This window comes from Leucoraja erinacea, chromosome 8 (assembly GCF_028641065.1).
Source record: "Leucoraja erinacea ecotype New England chromosome 8, Leri_hhj_1, whole genome shotgun sequence".
Taxonomy (NCBI): Eukaryota; Metazoa; Chordata; class Chondrichthyes; order Rajiformes; family Rajidae; genus Leucoraja; species Leucoraja erinaceus.
In genome coordinates, this window is record NC_073384.1 from 29,416,505 (window position 1) to 29,442,583 (window position 26,079).

Consider the following 26,079-nt stretch of genomic DNA (forward strand, 5'->3'; position numbering starts at 1 on the left):
GTTCATCCATGCAGTCTTTAAATGTCTTCCATTGCATATCCACCGTCAACCCTTTTAGAATTAATTGCCAGTCAATCTTGGCCAATTCACATCTCATACCCTCAAAGTTACCTTTCTTTAAGTTCAGAACCATTGTTTCTGAATTAACAATGTCACTCTCATTCCTAATGAAGAACTCAACCATATTATGGTCACTCTTGCCCAAGGAGGCACGTACAACAAGACTGCTAACTAACCCTTCCTCATTACTCAATACCCAGTCTAAAATAGCCTGCTCTCTCGTTGGTTCCTCTACATGTTGATTTAGATAACTATCCCGCATACATTCATAGAAACATAGAAATTAGGTGCAGGAGTAGGCCATTCGGCCCTTCGAGCCTGCACTGCCATTCAATATGATCATGGCTGATCATCCAACTCAGTATCCCGTACCTGCCTTCTCTCCATACCCTCTGATCCCCTTAGCCACAAGGGCAACATCTAAATCCCTTTTAAATATAGCCAATGAACTGGCCTCGACTACCCTCTGTGGCAGAGAGTTCCAGAGATTCACCACTCTCTGTGTGAAAAAAGTTCTTCTCATCTCGGTTTTAAAGGATTTCCCCCTTATCCTTAAGCTGTGACCCTTTGTCCTGGACTGCCCCAACATCGGGAGCAATCTTCCTGCATCTAGCCTGTCCAACCCCTTAAGAATTTTGTAAGTTTCTATAAGATCCCCTCTCAATCTCCTAAATTCTAGAGAGTATAAACCAAGTCTATCCAGTCTTTCTTCATAAGACAGTCCTGACATCCCAGGAATCAGTCTGGTGAACCTTCTCTGCACTTCCTATATGGCAATAATGTCCTTCCTCAGATCTGGAGACCAAAACTGTACGCAATACTCCAGGTGTGGTCTCACCAAGACCCTGTACAACTGCAGTAGAACCTCCCTGCTCCTATACTCAAATCCTTTTGCTATGAAATCCTCTTCCTCAGCACCCCTGCCAATTTGATTCACCCAATCTATATGTAGATTGAAGTCACCCATTATAACTGTTTTGCCTTTGTCGCACGCATTTCTCATTTCCTGTTTGATACCATCTCCAACTTCACTACTGCTGTTAGGTGGCCTGTACACAACACCCACCAGCGTTTTCTGCTCCTTAATGTTTCGCAGCTCTACCCATACCGATTCCACATCCTCCAAACTAATGTCCTTCCTTTCCATTGCGTTAATCTCCTCTCTAACCAGCAACGCTACCCCACCTCCTTTTCCTTTCTCTCTATCCCTCCTGAATATTGAATATCCCTGGATGTTCAGCTCCCAGCCTTGGTCACCCTGGAGCCATGTCTCCGTGATCCCAACTATATCATAATCATTAATGGCTATCTGCACGTTCAACTCATCCACCTTATTACGAATACTCCTTGCATTGAGACACAAAGCCTTCAGGCTTGTTTTTACAACGCTCTTACCCCTTATACAATTATGTTGAAAAGTGGCCCTTTTTGATTTTTGCCCTGGTTTTGTCTGCCTGCCACTTTTACTTTTCACCTTGCTACCTATTGCATCTACCCTCATTTTACACCCCCATCCCCCTACCACATTAGTTTAAACCCTCCCCGACAGCATTAGCAAACACTCCCCCAAGGACATTGGTTCCATTCCAGCCCAGGTGCAGACCGTCCTGTTTGTACTGGTCCCACCTCCCCCAGAACTGATTCCAATGCCCGAAAAATTTGAATCCCTCCCCCTTGCACCATTTTTCAAGCCACGTATTCATCTGCAATATCCTCCTATTTCTACTCTGACTGGCCCGTGGTACTGGTAGTAATCCAGAGATTATTACCTTTGAGGTCCTACTTATAAATTTATCTCCTAGCTCTCTAAATTCATCTTGTAGGACCTCATCCCTTTTTTTACCTATATCGTTGGTGCCAATATGCACCACGACAACTGGCTGTTCACACTCCCCTCCAGAATGTTCTGCAGCCGTTCAGTGACATCCCTGACCCTTGCACCAGGGAGGCAACATACCATCCTGGAGTCTCGTTTGTGGCCGCAGAAACGCCTATCTATTCCCCTGACAATTGAATCCCCTATTACTATTGCCCTTCCACTCTTCCCCCCCCCCCCCCATGTGCCGCAGAGCAACCCATAGTGCCATGAACTTGGCTGCTGCTGCTTTCCGCTTTGAATTTGGCTGCTGCTGCATTCCCCCTTGCATTTAAATAGCCAATGCACAGCCAATGCAGACCTTATGAAGGAAAATTGGATTCATGTCAATGAACAAAACAGTTGGCAGGGAGGAGGTGGGGCAAACGGCCTGTTTGTATGTTGTACAACTCTATGATTCAAAAATATGTGTAAGCTGAGCTCTTTTAGAAAACTAGGGGTGAACAAAAGTAACTGATTTGTTTTAGAGTAAATAAAACTCAAAAAAGTATTGTAGGTGATGGAAATCTGCATGTACTATTGAAAATGTTGGAAAATTCAGATCAGTCTGCCTCTGTGGAAGGAGAAACATAATTAATATTCACAACTCAAATGTTAACTGTTTCTCTTTCCACACTTGCGGAGTGATTCCAGTTTTTCCTGTTTTTGTATTGTTAATTATTTCTGGGCACTGGTCTATATGGAATACAGTTCTCAGATATTGTAACACACCATCTCCAACGTGATATACAGTCAAGAAGCAGGTAAATGTTGCAAACTGTGAGGTACATAGTCTGCTGCAGATAATAATAAAAGGAGCTAGTTTAGTGCATCCAGCTGAAATTTCTCAACTTTACTTGCCTTATGCTCCATCTTTCAAATAGCACTTTTATTACCTCACTGAAATAGATAACTAACAACTTGTTTGCATGGCATGGGATAGCTGCATTGTATTGATGGGCCACTTCAAGACAATGAATTAGATTGCATTTTTCCAGCTTTACAATCACTCACACTGCAGGCTACTTCATAGTTGAGCCAAAATGGTACAAATCTCATGTAACAATTAGTATGCACAGAATTGGGTTTCTGGCCCCTTATCTTTGACTGAATTATATCATCCAGCCAATAAAAAAATAAATAAAAATTGATTGGTAAGTTTGAAAAGGTTATTTATTTGGAAAAAATCTTACTGGATCTTACTCAGAGAAAAACAGAGCATAGAAGACAGTTTCTTCTTTATACATGATGATATATTTCCTTTACTTAATCTTTATTCTTGTTTGTTCATTTAATAGGTATGAATTATACAAGTGATTAAATTTGAATTTGATGTAGAAGAATAAATTACAATTGGAATCCAGATTTCCTTTAACATGCTAGCATGGTGGAGGAAATCGTTAACTTGTGCTTTTTGACAAATGCACTAAAATTCTGAAAACAAGGGTTAACCTCTAATGAATAACTAATTTGGGAAATATATGCATCTGACCTTGAAAAGCTTGACTTCTGCCTCCAAATGTTGAATGTATTCTGATTGTTCATTAAGAATAGGTACCAGATCTTGAACAGATGGTGAGTGATCAGAATCTTTTCCTTGTCTCTGTAATGCGAAAAGAGGCAATTACAAATGATTTATCAATTTTCACAATTCAAGCGTTTGATGTGCTATATTATTTATTCCTCTCTCTATTTCAACAGGACCTTCCAATCTCATGCAATGGATTCTACTGGTAAAAAATGACTAACTTTCATTTTACAGCAGGAATGTGACCTCTTTATCAAGGTCACAAAACAAAAAGAGAGGACCTTATGGGTCTCGTATGTTGTATTGTTAGAAATTGGTGAAACAATTAATGAAGTTATTTAGATATACAGGTGCACAACCTTTTATCCGAAAGCCTTGGGACCAGACACTTTTCGTAATTCAGAAATCTGATTTTAACCGCTGGCTCAGTGGTAGAGTGCTCGGCTCATATCCGCAAGGTTGCGGGTTTGCGCCTCGATCCCGGCAGTTACTCGATCGCGAGTTTGAGTCTGCAATGTAGTTTTTTCTTGCAGAATAGGAGAGAATAGGGAGGGTTAGGCTGGGATCATTCTCTGCGAGATGATCTTAGTGCGGGAGACAAGTGTAGGAGAGGTATACTGACTGTGTGGGCAGAATTTTGGAAGTGATTGCCCACCATTCTCAAAAGCCGCTGTGTCTCCCTGTCCCTCCAACTGCAGAGGAATCCGCTCCCCGATGGGCCGCTACGGCGACAAGTGGCAGTTCGCCCACAGCCCGAGCTGCGCAACCCCAAGAACAAGACGTACCTTGCACACCATCAGCTTCTGTCCCTACGGGGAGCGTGTTCCTCTGGAGTTGGAACGGGGCTGGGCTGCTGCTGGCTGTGGGTCTCTGGGATCTCCGTGCTTGCAGTGGGCCTGGGGGTCGGTGTCCCGTTGGTCCTGACGTCTCTGGTGACTGGCACTGACCTGCTGGCATTGCCGACGTGAAGACAGTGCAAAGCCCCCGCGCCGGTGCAATGGGCGGGGAGCTGGAGAAGGGAGGGAAGGGGTCATACACATGGCCGGGAAGCAGAGGGGTGTAGGTGGGGTGAAACTGAAGGGAGCGACAATCTGCTGCTGCCTGCCCGCTGAGTTAAAAAGTTCCCACGCAAGACTTACGATACATTGTATATCATGAGTCTACCATGGGAACTTTTTAACTCAGCGGGCAGGCAGCAGCAGATTGTCAATTATTAACCCTCCCGCGCAATATACTTCTCTTTTATGAATAGGGATTTAGTTCCCCTTTCTTCGAGGACCGACCGGAGGTTCCGCTGTCACCTCTGCGGGCCGCCCTCGTTGAACGTCTTCAAGGACCTTTCTTCAAGGACCGAAAAAATGTCCGCTATTCGGAGCTTTTCGTTATTTGGAACTTCGGATAAAAGGTTGTGCACCTGTACAAGCTTATATGTTATCAATGTCTTAGTTTCCATATCTTTGCTATGATGAACAATATTTTAACAACTGTAACTGTAAAACCAACAAATATTAATTCTGCATTGAAAAAGGTGGAAGGTCAGGTAGTCAAGCACAATGGTCAATTATATCAAAAATAATGCTAACTGCAAAGAATATGCTGTAACAGAATTAGGTTTAAAATGTGAAAGCCAGGACATTAATTTAGAATGTGGTGTCACCTTTCAAGCAGACAGGTTATCCCGGATGGAATAAGTACATTATATCTGCCAGGAACGTGCCAACATTGCATGGTACATGAAACAAGCAAACTAGGGCCAGAACACCGATTAACAGACATAAAGCACATTGGTGTTTGAAACCCGCAAACACTCAGCATAGGAGCACCGCAAGGCTGTGTACTCTATCCTCTCCTCTACACCAACGACTGCACCTCCACAGACACCTCTGTCAAGCTTCTCAAGTTTGTGGATGACACAACCCTGATTGGACTGATCCAAGATGGTGAGGAATCTGCCTACAGACAGGAAGTGTCACAGCTGGCGATCTGGTGCCGTAGCAACAACCTGGAGCTCAATGCTCTTTAGACAGTGGAATTGATTGTAGACTTTAGGAGAGCTCCCCCTCCCCTCACCCCATTCACCATCAACAACACCACAGTCACATCTGTGGAGTCTTTTAAGTTCCTGGGAACCATCATCTCCAAGGACCTTAAGTGGGGGGCTACCATCGACTCCACAGTCAAAAAGGCACAACATAGGATGTACTTCCTACGGCAGCTGAGGAAGCACGATCTGCCACAGGCAATGATGGTCCAATTCTACACGTCCATCGTAGTCTGTTCTCACCTTCTCCATCATGGTCTGGTTTGGCTCAGCCACCAAGCACGACACCTGGAGGCTGCAGCGAATCGTCCGATCAGCAGAGAAAATTATTGGCTGCAACCTTCCCTCCATTGATGAACTGTACACTGCAAGGACCGGGAAGCGAGCGGGCAAGATCATCTCTGACCCCTCTCACCCTGGCCTCAAACGCTTTGAATCACTTCCCTCTGGAAGGCGATTCCGGACTGTCAAAGCTGCTACAGCCAGGCATAAAAACAGTTTTTATCCACGAGTAGTTGCTCTACTCAACAATCAAAAATCTGTAGCCTCCTTTTGATCTGGTATTTTGTTAGTTCACATGCTTGATCACTGGTGTTTTATCATTAATGTTTTATTATTATTAATGTTTAGTGTTTTCTGAGTCATTCGTAACTGTCACTGTATGTCATGTTGTGACTTGTGGGCGGAGCACCAAGGCAAATTCCTTGCATGTGAATACTTGGCCAATAAACTTACTTACTTACTTACTTACTTACAATCAAAATACCATGGCACTAAAGCAAGTGATATTAGTTGCAGAATTTTCAGTCACTTATAAAAGGATACCATTCCAGGAGTAGCTCAGTATGTAAAAGGATAAACAAAGTTAAGGAACAACTCAATCTACAAAAGAGATGACAAATAATAAATGAAATATAAAATGAAATTTTGAAAAAAAGAGACGTAAGCTCTGGAAATTGGTAATTACCCGATATAATCAAAGAGTGAAACTGTTGACAGTGAGGGCAAGCACAAACGAGAAGGAAGGGAATCTGCAGTCAATAGAACACAACAAAAGGAAAAAAAAGTGACTCACTCCATAGTCACTCAGAAAGTGAGCCTCTGAGGAACTGACTGTGGCTAGCGTAAGTTGTCAAAAACTGCTGCTTTGTAGAGGATACATCTTATCTCATAAATTCATTGTGTTTATAACCAGTATACTTGCAATGTAACAAGTTTCCTAAGTTAATTTAAGTCTTCGATACAAACAATCTCCAAATTGGCAACTTTAATAGTGTTCTTAAATACATCAGCAGAAATGTTTTGTCTCTCATTAGAGTCAAGAGAGAGACTGTTTAATTGTCATATTCACCGACATGGAACAATGAAATCTTTACTTGCTGCTGCTGACAACCTTCTACCGCTGCACCACAGAGAGCATATTAACATATGACATCTCTGTGTGGTATCTCAGCTGCACGGAGGCGTCGTCCACAGAGTGCAGAAGATCATTGGGACACAGCTACCAGCCTTGGAGGGCATCTACCACACAAGATGCCTCAGGAAGGCAGTCAGCATCCATAAAGACTCCTCACATCCTTGTAATGGACTGTTCAAACTACTTCCCTCCAGCAGACGTTACAAGGCTTTCTACGCCCGAACCACCAGACTAAGGAACAGCTTAATTCCCAGAGCTATAGCGGCTCTGAACTGGCCCTGCTGAGTGCCCCCCACCCCCCCTGGACTGTCTCCCTCGGATGGTCACGTCGCACAGACACATCTGCACTTTAGTCTGTTTGAACTGTTTTGACTGTTTTACTGTTCTTTTACAAACCATGTTCTCGGGGTATCTAAATCTAAATTTTATTAGTAATTTATGTTATGACATCGGATGGAAGCTGCATACCAAATCTCGTTGCGCTTATGTGCAATGACAATAAAATATATTATTATTATTATTATTACAGGGCTGTAAATACAATACATGTAAATAATATAAAATAAACATATACTCAATAAATTAACAATCCCAAAACTCATGCAGAAAATCTCTGAAGTCTTTAGTGCCACCAAAAAGAGTTCATAGTATAGTTCAGGTTAGTGTGGTGCAGTGTTTAAGAGCCTGATTGTTGTTTGGAAGGAGCTGGTGGTTTCAAACTCCTATACCTTCTTCCTGATGGCAATTGTGAAATGAGGGTAATGTGGGGTTTTTATGCTATTTGCTGCCTTTTTGAGGCAGCGCCTCATATATCCCTTCGATGGTAGGAAGGTCAGTATCTCTGATGGACCGGAGAGTGTCTATCACACTCTGTAATCTCCTTTATTCCTGTGCATCGAGCTGCGGAACAAACCTGTAATGCAACCAGACAATATGCTCTCTATTGTACACCTGTAGAAGTTCATAACAGTATTCATCAATATATCTCAATCTCCTCAATCTTCTAAGGAAGTGGAGGCATTGATGCGATTTCTTTATGTGCCAGGACAGATCTTCAGAAATATACACATCCAGAAACTTTTGTTATTGACTCTCTCCACCGCCAACCCATCGATGATGAGGGTTGTGGATCATTGGCTTAACCCTTCTAAAGAAAATGATCAGCTCCTTACTGATGTTTAGTGCAGGTTGTTCTGAGTATATTTACAATTGTTATTATTTTGATACACATATTCACATTCTTCCAGCGCAAGTTCAAATATCCGATCATAGCTGTCATTTTTATTTAGCAAATAAGCATTATAAATACAGATCACAAAGTAGAAGCTTTTAAATAACTGTCAACAGTGTATACAATTGTTTATAAAAAACACCATGGAATTTCACTATATTTTCAATATTTTTTTTAACCAAACTTAAAGAAACAAATAATAAAGCATTTTATAATAATTTATTGTGAGAATTTTTTTTCCGAATGGTATACAGCCTTAAGACAGCTGCAAATGTTTATGCTGTCATTGCAGTGGTCTAGTCTGGCAAATAAAAAGAGAGGCAACAGACTACAAAGAAAAGATTATCCTTAAATGGGAAAAAGGCAGCCAATTCAAAGAAAAATAGAAGACATCAGCTTCTACAAAATACTTGCAGAACCAATGTGCATAATACAATTAGATTATAATATTCAGAGAGATTTGATGCAAAAAAATAATTTAGCAAAAGTGTTTAATACCACATTTGAAGAGCTTTTCTTTTTGCTGTGACCATTGTTAATATACATAAGAAATGCTGCAGCTTAGGGATATCTAAAGTACATTAATTTTTTAACGTAATTTACATTTTCTTGATTCTGCAAGCCCCCCAGTTTTTACCAACCTCAGTCGACACTTCCATAAAATAAAAGTTGTTCCCGAATGTTGATGTATGAAAGCAGCTACAATATACTAAATAATGTGGAACCCACAGCATTATGAAATAACACACACAATCACTATTTCACTGTTATCAATTCAAATTCTTTTTTTTTACTTGATATTGCAAATTACGTGGTTTTGCAAGGAAACTGCGATTCATTGGTTTTAGCTATATGTTTTATATGTTTGGCACGTAAAAGTTGAATATCATGTTCAAATGGTTCTTTATTGTCACGTATACACAGCACAGTGAAATTCTTTTGCACAACCCACAAATGCAAAGTCACCATATTTTGACGCTGTCTACAAAGTGTTGGAAGTACTGGCGCGCTCCCGACCCAAGTAAGCCCAGGTAAGCCCCTGGCTGCTGCATGTCCGTGACCTGACATCCCCCTCCTCGCATGACCACTTCCGTATTTGGGAGGATGCCTCCTGCTGCCAACCTTGAAAAAACTGGAGGCAATACCCAGGTTCCTCTCCTACTGACCCTCTCATCGAATCCATCATCACCAGCAGCTCACTCCTCAACTCTCTGGTCTATGGGGCTTCCGGGCTTCCTCCTGCAGGCAGCTGCCCACCAGGCCCTTCTTTGCAGCGGCACGTGGTGCGGGCGTTCTCGGTGGCCACTTGTTCCGTCCATGTTCTTGGCCGGCCGCCAGATCCGCTCATGCACGCCGCTACGGCAACATAACCTGACATTACAGGTCACACAAGCTGAAAAATATTCTGCCAGTCCCTCAGGATTTAAAACTTCTACCCAGCTATATTCACCAGAAAGACTGCACTGGTGCAAAGAGGCAGCCTCCCCAACCATCTTCAAGGGCAGTTAGAGACAGACAATAAATATTCACCCCGTGGGTGAGGCCAATACCAATGATGACAAAAGCCTTACAGGCTTTCCAAAACTGATGCCACAAATAGACACAACTTCCACCAGCATGTTTCAGCAACTCCTCTTCCTTCTTTTTCTGTCCTGGGCCTCTTCAATTATCAAAGTAAGGCCCAGCGCAAATTGGAGGAACAGCACCTCATATTTCACTTGGGTAGCTTACACGCCAGTGGTAGGAACATTGACTTCTCTAACCTCAAGTAGCCCTTACTTTCCCTCTCTCTCCATCCCCTCCCCCTTCCCAGTCCTCCTAACAGTAGGTATGTTACAAAACTTACCTTCAGTGGCACTGCAGTTCTGCCACTTTGGTGCCTTTGAGGGGGGTGGGGGGGGGGGGCAGGCAGGAGAATTGTTCCGACTGCCGTTCTGTGAATTATTATTTTTTAATCGCAGGATAATTTCAGCACTGGAGTAATGCCGCTTCTAATGCCGACAACGCTGATAACGGGACCGATTTCACGTACGGGACAGCTAAAGGTAAGCCATTTATTTTACATATAAATGTGCGTTTTAGGATTAACTTAATCCAAATTTTACGTTGCGAAAAGGTGATTTAGGCCTCATACAAACCGGCAGTATTTTTCCTGCCGATATGGGGTTTAAATTCACCACAACCGCACCGCTCCAAACGATCGCGTTCCACAAAATCTTACTCGCAAGATGATTAAAATGCCCATTAATTTACGGGAATTAAACACTAAATTTCTTTCCATTTGGCCTATAAATTCATGACAATGAGATTTAAAAATCATGTTATATTATGAATTCTTGTGGGAATGTTATTTGGAAACTTAGGCTATTTAAAAATGTTAATCTTTTCTTAAAATATTGATAATGTTTAGATCTAGTAATTGAATTTTGTGATTAGCTACAATTAGGTAACTAACTAATTATATGCTTTAATTTCAGGTCATCCAAGTAAGATTGTTTCCTATTTGTTTCAGAATGCTTCAATCTATAATAACTGAAAATGTATTTCAGTTCTCTTAATTTTTAAGAAAGTTATGGGTTTTTGACTGTCCTCCATCACAGCTTTTGTGTTAGGTCAATGGAAAAGCAACAGGGAACAAGATGCTAATTTCTGAGAATGAAAATGGCCATAACTTTTTTTAATACTGAAGATATGAAAGTGAATTAGGTGTCAAATTAAACTTCTTTTTATGCTTTATCTGATGGGTTAAATTGCAGACTTGATTTTTTAAATCTCAAAATGTTGTAACATTGCTACTAACAGTCTTACTGTCTCTGACTACATTTTATCTCTGTACCGCTCACTCCCCTGACATCAGTCTGAAGAAGGGACTCGACCCGAAACGTCACCCATTCCTTCTCTCCAGAAATGCTGCCTGTCCTGCAAAATACTCCAGCATTTTGGGTCTATCCTCTAAATTATTAATATTCACTTCCGACTCCATGCAATCATAAGAAATGCAACACTTGTGCCAAAATCTCTTATTTTCTACTGCCCCAAACACTGTCAATCAATAATTTATTTGAACTTTTTTAAAACATATTCACTGCTCACAATATTGACTACACTACACCAAGGAGATCAACCCAGATTAAGTGCAAACTAGTCTACAAACACAACTCTCAAGCTTCTGGTCACTTTGTTCTTACTGCTTACATTATTCCAATTATGCTGATCAGAAGAAGAAGCCATCACTGCCGGCCTGCGGCCAACTTCTACCGCGGGTCCGGCATGGACTCACCATCACCCCTGGAGGGGAGCTTCGACCGCCGGCCCTGCAGTCTACGGTGCTTCTGGCTGCGGCGGAGTCTTTAAATCTCAACCGATCGGCCTACACCATCTTAAAGCCGCGGTCTCCGGTGAGGAAGAGCCGATCCTGGACTGACTCTGGACTCTGGTCCTGTCCACTGGGGGGAAATGGAGGAGGACTGGCCAAATGTTTGTGCCTTCCACCACAGTGATGAATGCTGTGGTGGATGTTTGTGTTACAGTTTTATTGTGGTTGTGTGTTCTTTATTATTGTACTGCTGCTGACAACCCAAATTTCCACCGACCCTGGTTGTGTGGCAATAAATTATATCAATCAATCAACTTAATTATTAAATCATTGCTTTCTGATTCAGGTCAGCAATTTCAATGCATGTGCATTTCTAGTATTCCTTCCACATCCTTTTAGTATGGCACAATAATTAATTATTGTGCATTTACACCTCTGAGTGGCCCACAGATGTCAGTAATGTTACAATCCTAACCACCTGCCAGAAAAAAATAAATCTGGCTGCAGAACTAATTATGTAGGTCTCCCTACTATCTGCCACAAGAAAAGTCACAGACAGAATTCTCATCAACTACCCATTCTCAGCTTCAAGGAGCTGAGAATCGCTATGTAGATTCCATCCACCCAGATGGACAGTGGGCATAATCTTCACCACAAGCCAAGTCAAATATAAATGTAGGTGTGGTACCAACCACGATACGTGGCCTATCAAGAAATGCTGAGAAACCTCAGATGCTGAGAATGCTGAGAAACCTCCTCATCCATCAAGAAATGCTGAGAAACCTCATCAGATACAGAAATTGATCTCTATCTCACAGTTGCATCTGGATGCATGCAAGCTATAATCCTAACCATTTTGCCCACCAGTAGATTTAAACTCAGCACAGGTTGGTATCAAATTTCTGAGCATTGCTCCAACAATTTTCTATCATGATTTTAATAATTGAACATCACAGTCATACTGCACCGACATATGCCCTTCGGCCCAGCTGGTCCATGCTGATCATTATGCCCCAGCTACACTAGTCCCGCCTGCCCAAATTTGTCCATCTATACTATTACTAAAACTCTCATCTTGACCACTTCTGGTTTGCTTTTTTTTTGGAGCCGCGCAGCCAGGGGTAATTTGCACAATAAACGGTACCCTACATCTCTAGGATTTTCCGCTACGTTATTCACCGTTCTCCTCTGCTCTAAGCGCACCCAAGTTTTGTTCCGATCGGTGGAATATTACAAAAGTTGTGAAGGTTTAAAACATCATGAGATTTTCTATCCATATGGTATTCAAATATTTTTTAAATATTGTCATAGTACTTGCCTCAACAACCTTCTCTGGCAGTGCGTTCCACATATCCACTACCCTCCGTGTGAAAAAGGTGCCCCACATGTTCCTATTAAATCTTTCCCCTCTCACCTTAAACATATGTCTTCTAGTTCTTGATTGCCCTACTCTGGGTAAGGACTGTACATTCACCCTACCTATTCACCTCTTGATCTTACACACCTCTATAAGATTACTGCTCGGCCTCCTATGCTCCAAGGAATAAAGTCCTAGCATGCCTAGCCTCTTGCGATAGCTCAGGCCTTAACATCTTCATTAATCTTCTCTGCTCCCTTTCCAATCCTTCCAATAGAAGGGTGACCAAAACTGAACACAATACTCAAAATTTGGCATCACCAATGTCTTGTATAATTGTAACATAACATCCCAACTTCTATACTCAATACCGTAACTGATAAAAGCCTTCTTGGCTGCCCTATCTCCCAGTTTGAAGGAACTATGTACCTGCACTCCTAGATCCCTCTGCTCCACAACAATCCACAGGGCCTTGCCATTCTTTGTGAAAGTCGTGTCCTGGTTTGACTTCCCAAAATGCAACACCTCGCACTCATCTGCATCTCATCTCCTAAAGCAACCCACTGAAGTGGAACTGAATTGCATGCCACTGTGAGACATGTTTAATCCAAGTTCTCTTCCACTCTGATATGAAGGTTACTCCAATCTCAGCTGCATTCTACCAAGTACACTTATTTATTCAGAAAACTAGCTGCAAGTTACTGTTGGTAACTGGAGCATATTAGTGGAAGGTCCTTGCACTAAATGTCTGCAACATTCTCTGCTAGCCTATCTACACTTTTTAACTGCACCCTCTGACAATAAAGCTCCACAGTAAGACCTAAAAAACTTGGACCACTTTCCACCCCAAGAGCTATCTCTCTGGCAAGGTGACATCTATCATATATCATATATCTATCATATATCATATCATCATATCTATCTATATACTTTTTAAACTCTGTGTGTGTGTGTGTGTGTGTGTGTGTGTGTGTGTGTGTGTGTGTGTGTGTGTGTGTGTGTGTGTGTGTGGTGTGTGTGTGTGTGTGTGGTGTGTGTGTCTGTTTAGTTGTGTTGTGTGTTTTATTTGTTTGTGGGTGTCAGATTTGGCCTTTGATTCCTTGGTCCGACAAAACCACACGCAAAAACTCTGAGATTGTTTCCATTTCGCTAGGCATTTCACTTTTACATTCGCAAATCCAATCCTCATTAAATGTTGTCGTTTTAATCTACACATTTAAATAAAATCCTTCCCCCCCCCCCCCCCCCCCCACCCACTCACTAATTTTGTCGCCTCCTGCTGCCGCCCGGCTCTCCTCCACTCCCCCCCCCCCCATCCCTCCTCTCCTCCCCTCCCCCCCCCCCCCCCCCCCCTCTATTCGCCGTTGCTCGGAAAAGCAGCGGGGGAACAGCCGATCTTTGGCTTAAGCCCCCCCCCCCCCCCCCCACCCGCAGGCGCATTGAGGGCGTACTCAGCGTCTCGACGGGCGTACGCAGCTTCTCAACGTCATCAACTGCAATGTCTTACAATACAATCCAATACAATCAAATTTATTGCTATCATTTGAGCCCCAGTTAGACTCAAACGAAATGCAGCGTCTCGATGGGCGTACGCCTTTCTCTCTCTCTCCCCCCTCCTCTCTCCCTCTCCCCTCGCTCCCCCTCTCACTCTCTCTCCTCCTCTCCCCCTCCCCCTCTCCTCCTCTCACCCTCTTCTCTACCCTCTTCTCCCCCAAAACTCCTCTCCTCTCACCTCCCCCTTCCTCCCTCTTCCCTCCACTTTCCCCCCCCCCCTCTCTACCCCCCCTCACCCACCTTTCCCCCCCCTCCACCCTCTACCACCCCTTTCCCCCTACCCCTGTCACCCCCCTTCACCCTCTGCGCTCTCCCCCCCCCCCCCCTCCCCCATCCTCATCCTCTTCTCGCTCCGGCTTTTTCCCCCCCCTCCCCTCCCTCCCCCCCCTCCCCCCACTCTCTCTCCCATCTCCCCTCCTCCCCACTCCGCCAACATCCCATCTCCTTAACTCTCTCCCTCCTCCCCTCCTCCCCCCCCTCCCCCCTTCCCCCTTTATCTTCTCCTCCTCCTCCCCGCAGTACCCCCCTCTCCCTCATGTATCTCGACCGTTCTACGCTCTGCCCTCTCTCTCATCATCTCCCCTAGTCCCTCTATCCCCCTACCTCTCCTCCATTCCCTCCTCCCCCTCCTCCCCTCTCTCCATATACCTCCCCCTTTTCTCGTTCCCTCACTCTCTACCCCCCCCCCCCCCCCACTCTAGATGCTCCTGCGAGTTGGGGACCACCTCTGCGTTAGTGGATAGGCGGTTTATGGGGGGTAAAATAAGCAAATTAATAATATTAATATAATCCAAGGGGGGTAGTTAGCGTGTGTGCGGGGGTAGTTAGTGTGTGACACCGCATGCCGCCCCCCCCCCCCCCCCATCCCCCCCCCTTCCCCCCCCTCCCCCCACACATTGGGAGCACAGACCCAACACGTCTGCACTTGGTCTAGTATACTTATAAAACTCTGATCTTGGATGTGTGTGTGTCTTGTTAGTCTGTGATTCACATCTCCTCGAAAACACGACACGCTAACGGGGAAATTTTTACATAATCCGATAGAGATTTACCTCATGATCTCAAAAATTGCCCCATCTGAAAATTTGATTAATTATTTCTTGAGTTATTTCTTCAAATTGTTCAGATTCTTCAAATCTGAGATCTATTTGAAAGCTAACGACATCACAATGGCTCTGCTCATCGCGGCCAGCTGCGCAGAGTTTTGAACGTGCAGCCTGCTGGCCACTGTTTTCCCCACGAGCTGCGAGTTACATAAACCCCCCCCCCCACGAGTAACTCCCATTGCAGCCCATTCCCGTTTTGCCCCGCCTCAACCAGCCCAGCCCCCCTCCCATCCCATTAAACCCCCCCCCCCCCCCCCCCCCCCCCCCCAGGGCTCCAATTGAAGCAACTGAACATGCAGTGATTTGGTTGGGCTTCAGAGTCCCCGCGAGGCACCCTCTGAGCAGACGAGGCCTGCCGCCTGCCCGCTCGCAGTTGGCCCCGCCCACGCCGCCCGCTCGCCGAGTTCAAGTTCGCCCTCTCCCTCTCTCTCCCAATCCCTCCCCTCTCTCCCCTCCCTCTCCTCTCCCCCCGTCCCCCTCCTCTAACCCCGATACCCCCCTCTCTCTCCCCCCACTCTCCCTCCCTCCCCCCTCTCTCCCCCTCTCCCCCCTCTCCATCCTCCCCTTCCTCCCCCCACCCCACTGAAATGTCACCCATTCTTTCTCTCCAGAGATGCTGCCTGTCCCTCTGATTTACGCCAGATTTTTTAGTCTATCTTCAGTTTAAACCAGCATCTGCAGTTCCTCCCTACAAATTATAATCATAATAGTACTTTATTAGCAAAGTATGTTTTGCAACATACAAGGAATTTGATACCAATAAAGAGCAACAAGACACCCAAATAATATTTTATCATTAACATCCATCACAACGAATCCCCCATATTCCTCACAGTGATGGAAGTTCAATCTTCTTCCCTTCTTTGTTCTCCCGCGGTCGGGGCATTCGAACCGTCCGTTGTCGGGGCGATCTTGGCTACCGCAGCCGGCGGTCGAACTCTCCACGTCGGGGGCGATCAAGCTCCCCTCTTTGGGGGGATCTCAGCTCCCTCACGCTAGGCGATCGGACCACGGATCGGGGCTGGTCGAACCTTCTACGACTTTGGAGCTTCCCGACATCAGTCTCTACCTGAGACTGCGAGCTCCTCGATGTTGAAATCCGCAGGCCGCGGCTGCAGCGTCGATCCCAGGCAAGGGAAAGCAGGCTCCGATGTTAAGACCACGCCCCGTTGTGGGGCTCAAAGTCAGTCTCGAGCAAGGCCAGCTTGATGATGCTAGGCCGCAGAGCGTCTGGAGATACGATCCGGAAAACAATCGCATCTCCAGCAAGGTAAGAGATGGAAAATAGTTTACCCCAACCCCCTCCTCCACCACCACATAAAACAAACCAGTGAACATAAAGGATTTGAGTACTTAGACGCATACGAGAAAATACGCCAAAGTCAGCATGGTTTTGTGAAAGGGAGATCAACGAACCTTTGAATTCTGTTTGAATTCTTTGAGGAAGTAAATAGCACGACAGACAAAGGAGTCAGTGGATGTTGTTTACCTGGATTTTCAGAAGGCCGCAGGTAAGGCTGCTAAAGATGAGAGCCCATGGTATCAGCGAACAAACTAGTATGAACTCTCCGTCGTCTCCGCGCATTCAATTCTCTAGGCCCTCACCCCCTCATCTTCACCATGGACGTCCAATCACTATACACCTCCATCCCCCACCACGATGGTCTCACAGCCCTCCGGTTCTTCCTCGACCAGAGAAGCAACCCATACCCAGCCACTGACACTCTCCTCCGCCTAGCGGAGCTGGTCCTTACCCTCAATAACTTCGAGTTCGACTCCTCCCACTTCCTCCAAATACAAGGCGTAGCTATGGGCACACGCATGGGCCCCAGCTATGCCTGCCTATTTGTAGGTTACGTCGAACAATCCTTGTTCCATACATACCAGGGCCCCATCCCCAACCTCTACCTCCGCTACATCGACGACTGCTTTGGTGCCACCTCCTGCACCCGCACACAACTGACTGACTTCATCCACTTCACCACTAATTTCCACCCGGCACTGAAATACACCTGGACCATCTCCGACACTTCCCTACCATTCCTTGACCTCACTATCTCCATTGCAGGTGATAGACTTCTAACCGACATACACTATAAACCCACTGACTCCCATGGCTATCTGGACTACACTTCTTCCCACCCTGCTTCCTGTAAGGACTCCATCCCCTACTCCCAATTCCTCCGTCTACGCCGTATCTGCTCCACGGATGAGGCGTTCCACACCAGGACATCTGAAATGTCCTCACTATTCAGGGAACGGGGGTTCCCCTCCTCCACCATAAATGAGGCTCGCACCAGGGTCTCTTCCATACCCCGCAACACTGCTCTCTCTCCCCATCCCCGCACTCGCAACAAGGGCCGAGTCCCCCTAGTCCTCACCTTTCACCCCACCAGCCATCACATACAAAAAATAATCCTCCGTCAGTTTCGCCACCTCCAACGTGACCCCACTACTGGCCACATCTTCCCATCTCCCCCCATATCTGCCTTCCGCAAAGACCGCTCCCTCCATAACTCCCTTGTCAATTCTTCCCTTCCCTCTCGGTCCACCCCCTCCCCGGGCACTTTCCCTTGCGGCCGCAGCAGATGCAACACTTGTCCCTTTACCTCCCCCCTCAACTCCTTTCAGGGACCCAAGCAATCGTTCCAGGTGCGACAGAGGTTTACCTGCATCTCTTCCAACCTCATCTATTGCGTCCGCTGCTCTAGATGTCAGCAGATCTATATCGGTGAGACCAAGCGGAGGTTGGGCGATCGTTTCGCCGCACACCTCCGCTCGGTCCGCAATAACCTCGCTGACCTCCCGGTGGCTCAGCACTTCAACTCCCCCTCCCACTCCGTCTCCGACCTCTCTGTCCTGGGTCTCCTCCATGGCCACAGCGAGCAGCACCGGAAATTGGAGGAACAGCACCTCATATTCCGTTTGGGGAGTCTGCACCCCGGGGGCATGAACATCGACTTCTCCCAATTCTGTTAGTCCTTGCTGTCTCCTCCCCTTCCTCAGCTCCCCTGCTGTCTCCTCCCACCCTCCAGCCTTCCGGCTACTCCTCCTTTTCCCTTTCCTGTCCCCACCCACCCCCACCCCTGATCAGTCTGAAGAAGGGTTTCGGCCCGAAACGTTGCCTATTTCCTTCGCTCCATAGATGCTGCTGCACCCGCTGAGTTTCTCCAGCTTTTCTGTGTAAAACTAGTATGAATAGCAGGTTAGCTGAATGGCACAAGGCAAAGAATGGCAATAAAGGGGGCTTTTTCTGGTTCGCTGCTTACGACTAGCGGAGTTCTGCAGAGGTCAGTGCTGGGGCCACTGGAGGGGCTGGTAGTGTAGAGAAAGCAGGGACTCTGCAGAAGGTCTTGGGCCGTTTAGGAGAGTGCACTAAGAAGTGGCAGATAGAATACAGTGCAGCAAAGTGTGGAGTCATGCATTTTGGTAGTTGGAATAAAGACGTAGACAATAGTCTTCTAAATGGGGAGAAAATTCAGAAATCGGAGGTGCAAAGGGACTTGGGAGTGCTGTGCAGGATTCCCAAAAAGTTCATTTCCAAGTCGAATAGGTAGTAAGGAAGGTAAATGTAATGCTAACATTCATTTTGAGGACAGAATATAAAAACAGGGATGTAATGCTGAGGTATTATAAGGCTTTGGTCAGACCACATTTGGAGTTTTGTTAGCAGTTTTGGGTCTCCATAGGATCCATAGGAGATTTACAAGAATGATTCCAGGAGTGACTGGGTTAACATATGATGAGTATATGATTAACAATACTGGGCCTCTACTTGCTGGAGTTTAAAAGGATGAGGGGGGTGGCTCATCGAAACCTACCGAATAGTGAAAGGCCTGGATAGTGAATGTTGAGGATGTTTCCACTAATTGGGAGAGTCAAGGCCATAGCCTCAGAATAAAATGGCGTACCTTTAGAAAGGAGATGAGAAATTTATTTAGTCAGAGGGTAGTGAATCTGTGGCTGTGGTGGCCAAGTCAATGGATATTTTTAAGGTAAAGTTTGACAGATCATTGACTAGTTAGGGTGCCAGTGGTTATGGGGAGAAGGCAAGAGAAAGGGGTTGCGACGGAAAGATAGATCAGCCATGATTGAATGACATGATTGACCTGACGGGCCAAATGGCCCAAATCTGCTCCTATAACTTAGGAACTTATGAACACGCCTCTTCCAAAAATTCCACTTATATTGGACTTGTGAGTTATGGCAGAATACAAACAATCAGAGTAGAAGCTCGCCAGCCACAATCACAATGGACTGGTTAAGAAGGGGAAATTTCATTAATCATTTTTTCATCAATGAATTTGTTTTCATGCCACCTGCTCACTATGATTCATGCTTTCTCTTCCTTGTTTACTATATGGTAATTTTTATTGTGCAGATCTGACAAAATATAATTTATCACAAAATAGTAACTGTCACATATGCTGCCTCAACTGTGGAGTATTCTCAACTCCTGAAGTTTTTATTTCAGATTTCAAACATCCACAGTACTGCAGTTACCAAACATTTGGGCCATGCACAATTTCAATATGCAATTGATTTTCAAAAAATATGGAGACAGTGTTCATATTGTTGCTTCCAACCACACTTCTCTATTTGAAAACAAAGCTGAAAGTTCCAATTGTTTATTTTTTCTCATCACCCACGAATCTCATGCACATAATCTCTTGCCCAGAGTGGGGGAATCGAGGACCAGAGGACATAGGTTCAGATGAAGTGGAAAAGATTTAATAGGAATCTGAGGGGTAACTTTTTCACACAAAGGGTGGTAGGTGTATGTAACAGCTGCCAGAGGAGGTAGTTGAGGCTGGGACTATCCCAACGTTTAAGAAACAGTTAGACAGGTACATGGACAGGACAAGTTTGGAGGGTTATGGACCAAACGCAGGCAGGTAGGACTAGTGTAGCTGGGACATGTTGGCCGGTGTGGGCAAGTTGAGCCGAAGGGCCTGTTTCCACACTTTATCCACACTCTATGGCTCTAACTGAAATTATTTTATATTTGTATCTGGTAGAGTGCTGCTTCACCACGCCAGTGACCTGGGTGTGATCCTGACCTGAGGTGCTGTTTGTATGGATTTTGCACGTTCTTCCTGGGAACACATGGGTTTCCTCTGGATGCTCTGGTTTCCTCCCAATGCCAAAGACATGCATATTTGTAAGTTAATTGGCCTCTCTAAAGTTGCCTCTAATGTATAGGGACTGGGTGAGAAAGTGGGATAACATAGAACTTACTGAGCATTAAAATGTAAACTACCATTTCAAATTTGGAAAACTTTATAGATCCAAATGAAACCAACGTAAAATGACAAATATGTTTGCCTGCTTAAAAATGATTATATTCTAATTTACTTGCATATTACCATACGGCATGTCCCGGTTGTAGATGGTGAACCTGTCCCTTCTATAATTTCTTGTTCCCGCAACAAGGTTCTGAGCTCGTTCACTGTTTCAAGAAGAAATTTAACAATACTCAATGAACACAACATATATTGAGCATACTAAAACAGGCAAATATATAAACATGCAAAACAAATCACTCTAGCACAATTTCACACTGAATATTTTTTTTTAAATTAATTTGATTGACTTACAGGTCATTTGCCATCCACCAATATAGTCACTGTTAGACAATTTTCAATTGCCGTGTTGGTAAGGTTATAGGTAACATTTGACTCACAACTAAAATGATCCAATATTATCTTTCTAGTAACGAAGGCAATTCCTTTAACTCAGATCCCACAGGAAAACAAAATTAAAACAAATTTGTTGCAAATTTTCTCTAAATGCCATTTTTTTTCAAGTAGTCTCTTGCTCGCCATTTCCCTCAGTACACCCTGTTTTCATTCCTTCAGACCCAAGGGCAATACACAAATGCACCCTGTATTTAGTATGTTGATTGTCAATTTCTGGTTCCAGCAACACCATACAACATTTTACTACAGGTTGACCCCTACATTACTAGTGGTGAAGGGCTCCTAGAAAACTATCTGCACTGCAATTCGCAGTAATGCAAATCCATCAGAGTCAAGAAGAAAAATTAAATGTGTTTACTTATTTAATTTTCTCCCCAGAAAATGTTGTGAGAGCTTATTTTTATTCCATATCTTACATTTTTGATAATGATTTGTAAATTACGCGAGGGTGAATTCCTCTTAACCAAACTACTGTAACGTAGGAATCACCTTTAATATCCTCTGGAAAAATCATCCAGAGTTGCCCATGAAAGTAAAGATATCCCAAGGCCTCTCTCCTCTGCTAAGTATCCCATCAGCCATCTATCGACTGACATCTATAATAAACCTACTGACTCCCACAGCTATCTAGACAACACCTCTTCCCACCCTGCCACCTGCAAGGATTCTATTCCCTACTCCCAATTCCTCCATCTGCGCCGCATCTGCGCCCAAGATGAAGTGTTCCATACCAGGACATCTGAGATGTCCTTATTCTTTAGGGAACTGGGGTTCCCCTCTTCCATCATAGATGAGGCCCTCACAAAGGTCTTCTCCAATATCCCGCAGCTCCGCTCTTGCTCCCCCTCCCCCCCCCCCAGTCGCAAGAGTCCCCCTGCTCCTCACCTTTCATCCCATCAGCCGTCACATGCAGCAAATAATCCTCAGACATTTTTGCCACCTCCAACGGAATCTCACCACTAGCCGCACATTCCCACCTTCACCCCCTTCCGCAGACCGTTGCCTCCGCAACTCCCTGGTTAACTCATCCCTTCCCACTCAAACCACCTCCCCGGGTACTTTCCCCATACAACCGCAGGAGATGCAACACCTGCCCCTATACCTCCTCCCTTGACTCCTTCCAAGGACACCAACAGTCCTTTCAGGTTTACTTGCACCTCCTCCAATCTCATCCACTGTAACTGCTGTTCCTATATATCAGCAAAACCAAACACAGGCTCGGTGATCGTTTCCCTGAACACCTACACTCAGTCCGCCTAAACCTACATGATCTCCGGGTTGCTAAACACCTTAACTTCCCCTCCCATTCCCATACTAACCTTTCTGTCCTGAGCCTCCTCCACTGTCAGAGAAAGGCCCAATGCAAATTGGAGGAACAGCACCTCATATTTTGCTTGGGCAGCTCACAACCCAGCGGTATGAATATTGAAGGTGAACACAAAATGCAAGAGTAACTCAGCGGGACAGGCAGCATCTCTGTAGAGGAATGGGTGATGTTTTGGGTCGAGACCCCTCTTCAGTATGAATATTGACATCTCTAATTTCAAGTAACCCTTGCTTTCTCTCTATCAAATCCTCCCCCATCCCAGTTCTCCGACCAGCTTGACTGCCCTCCTGATTAAATTTTACCTCTGTATACTTGTTGTCAACTTCCCCAAGCTAACGATGATACATTTTCCTTGATCTCGTCCCCTTTGATGTCTCATTTTCACACCTTACTCTTCCATATTTCTGTGTCTCCCCCTCCCTGACAGTCTGAAGAAGGGTTTCGACCCAAAACATCACCCATTCATTGTATCCAGAGATGCTGCCTGTCCCGCTGAGTTACTCCAACATTTTGTGTCCATCTTCGGTGGAAACCAGCATCTGCAGTTCTTTCCTACACATCCCATCAACCAATACCCTCTGCACTCCTTGAATCAGAATCAAAGTAATTGAGTAGCCCATTACCTCTTTGGCATCTTTTGAAGTGTTATAGTCAGAGAAATACAGCACAGTTATCATCAGATAGCCCAAAGGCAGCCGATAAACATCTCCCAAAAATATATATTTAATTCAGAGAAGCGCATTTCATCTCGTAAAAGCAGTTCAAAATTTCAAAATAAGAAAAGTTTCAGTGGCTAAAAACTATTTGTTTCAAAATATATATTTAGTAATAGGTTTCAATGATCACCTGCATGACTATGTTGTAACTCCTGCCATGCCATTTCACAGTGACTATCGGCCGTCTCTGAGAGATTCCTACAGTTTCCTTGGATGGTGTCAGGTCCAACCACTGGAGATAGTTCAGAGGAATCCACCTGAAGTTTTCCTTCCAGAGTACATTTCAGTTTCTGTATGCTCTTGTTAGCCCTTTCTGTGAACAGTGGTAGTAAAGTAGTAATTTAAAAAGATCAGAAAGCATAAAAGGACTTTGCTTAGAATTCTTTATCATTCTATGTTGCTGCTTAAATAATCTATGTGCCACATCAGAGCTGCTCCTTCATCATTATGGTGAACAATAACTTGCATTTAGAATGATCAGTTTCAAGACATTAAGATAGCCAGAAATTAATCTTTATCCAAGTATAGTTCAATTAAAAACGAAAGCAAAAATGCTTCACATCGCAGCTACCAGACCACCACCACTTTTTCTCTGTCAAGTACTAACCGTTCCCACGCATCTCTTTTATTAGTTTGTGTTTTCATCTTTTCTTTCAATCAAAATGTTTTGTGCTCTGATCTTGCAAGAGCTCTGAAGTGACAAGAGAATACTACAAAATAACACATATGCTGGCTCTGGACTTGCATCCAGAAGACTAAATTAAGATCTGTGGATACAAGTTTGAATCACATAGGAAAACAAGGTATTTAAATTCCAGTGTTATAATAGATCTGGAATAAAAAGATTAGAATTAGTAATAATTACAATTAAATTTCTGATCTGTAAGAAAAAACAATTGGTTCATTAATGCATCTCAGGGGGAAAATATGCCATCTTTGATGAAATATTTGCCATCCAGATATGCATGCAATTTTTTCAGCTCAGGGAGAGATGGGGATACACAATAAGCAACAACATAGACTGTCATTTACATCCCATGAACAAAAAAAATGAGAAAAAGTACTCTAACATCATTCCCACCCTTCTCACCCATTCCAAAAATGGGTCCTTTTTTTGCTGAACCAGCACAAGCTCCTAATTGGCGTATCAAAACAATCTTTAGATTAGATTAGATTAGATTCATTTATTGTCATTCAGACCATTCGGTCTGAACGAAATTCTGTTTCCCTGCAGTCATACATATAATTTAAAAAAAATGACAAAACACATAGTCAACACAAATTTAACATCCACCACAGTGAGTTCACCAAACACCTCCTCACTGTGGTGGAAGGCAAAAACTTAAAGTCTCTGGCTCTTCCCTCTATGTTCTCCCTCTGCGCCGAGGCGACGGTTCAAACTCCGCGGGTGGTCGCTGCCTCGCCACAGCTCAGAGGCCGAGTCAGGTCTCCGCTGCCGCCGCCGCCGCCGCCACAGCTCCAGGGCCGAGTCAAGTCTCCGCTGCCGCCGCCGCCGCCGCCACAGCTCCAGGACCGAGTCAAGTCTCCGCTGCCGCCGCCGCCGCCACAGCTCCAGGACCGAGTCAAGTCTCCGCTGCCGCCGCCGCCGCCGCCACAGCTCCAGGGCCGAGCCAGGTCTCCGCTGCCCGCCGGCGCCGCCAAAGCCTCGGTGCTGAGCCAGGTCTCCGCTGCTGCTGCCGCTGCCGCCGCCTGCACCACAGCTCCAGCCGGGTCAGGTCTCCGCCGCCGCTGCCGCCGCCCAGTTTAGTTTAGAGATACAGAGTGAAAACAGGCCCTTCAGCTGACCGATCCATGCCGACCAGCGATCACCCGTACACTAGTTCTATCCTACACATTATGGACAATTTCCAGAAGCCAATCAGGCTACAAGCCTACACGTCGTTGGAATGTGGGAGGCAACCAGAGCACCTGGAGAAAATCCATGCGGTCACAGGGTGAACGTAAAAACTCTGAACAGACAGCACCCGTGGTCAGGATCGATCAAGGGTCTCTGCTGATGTAAGGCAGCAACTCTATCGCTGCACCACTGTGCCACATTAGTTATTTGAGATAAATGTCAGGCTAGGCACAGAAGCAACACAAAAGACTAACTGCTATATGGCAGGTACGTTATCACACATGCATTAACAATGCGTTCTAATAATCTATTTTGCAGGCATGATCGACATGCTGACAAATTCAGCTCAAGCTTCCACTTAGTTGCAATTCAAGGAATATTTGGTGACTGATAATATGATGTACTGGCAGTCTTTCCCTGAACATCTCAATAACAATTGTAACAATTTGGTAAGGTCTGGATAGGTCCTCTGGAGAGGGAAGTATACCTCTGTTTCTAAGAGGAGATATCCTCTCCGTCACCCTGTTGAGCCCCCTTATGATTATATATCTTTCAATCAAATTCCTTCTCATTCTTCTAAATTGCATAGTCTGTCTAGGAGGATTCATTTATTGTGTGCCAGCTCTAGCCCCACATTCTCTTCTTTATACACGTTTTCCCCACTCCATTCTTTACCAGAGGAAGGGTGTCGACTTAAAACATTGATTGTCCCTTTTGCTCCACAGATGTTGCCTGGCCCACTGACTTCCTCCAGCAATGATTTTTCTAATAGTACTGCTTGATAGGGAGTTCCTGGATTTTGATCCAGCAACAATGATGAAAGCAAAATCTTTCCAAGTCAGGATATAGAAAGCTAGTAGACAGTGTGAGGCAGGAGGCAGAGAAGGGAAGCACTCGGACATAAACTCTAGGGGAGAAAGAAGAAAAAAAAAAATAAACAGAGAATAACAGGCAGTGGCATTCTTAAATGTGCATATTTTAATGCTAGGAGAATTGTAAGAAAGGTGGATGACC

General features: G+C 44.8%; 1 protein-coding gene across 2 annotated transcripts in view; it reads right to left on the bottom strand.

Moving 5' to 3' along the window:
* The window catches only part of sdccag8 (SHH signaling and ciliogenesis regulator sdccag8), a 347,356-nt gene that overhangs the window by 314,198 nt on the left and 7,079 nt on the right, over positions 1-26,079 (bottom strand). For both annotated transcript variants that reach the window (XM_055639311.1, XM_055639312.1), the window contains exons 2-4: positions 23,338-23,520; positions 20,832-20,914; positions 3,408-3,518 (exon numbers count right to left, since the gene is read on the bottom strand). In XM_055639311.1, coding sequence (XP_055495286.1) covers positions 3,408-3,518; positions 20,832-20,914; positions 23,338-23,520 — 377 coding nt within the window. The remainder of the gene's footprint in view (positions 1-3,407; positions 3,519-20,831; positions 20,915-23,337; positions 23,521-26,079) is intronic.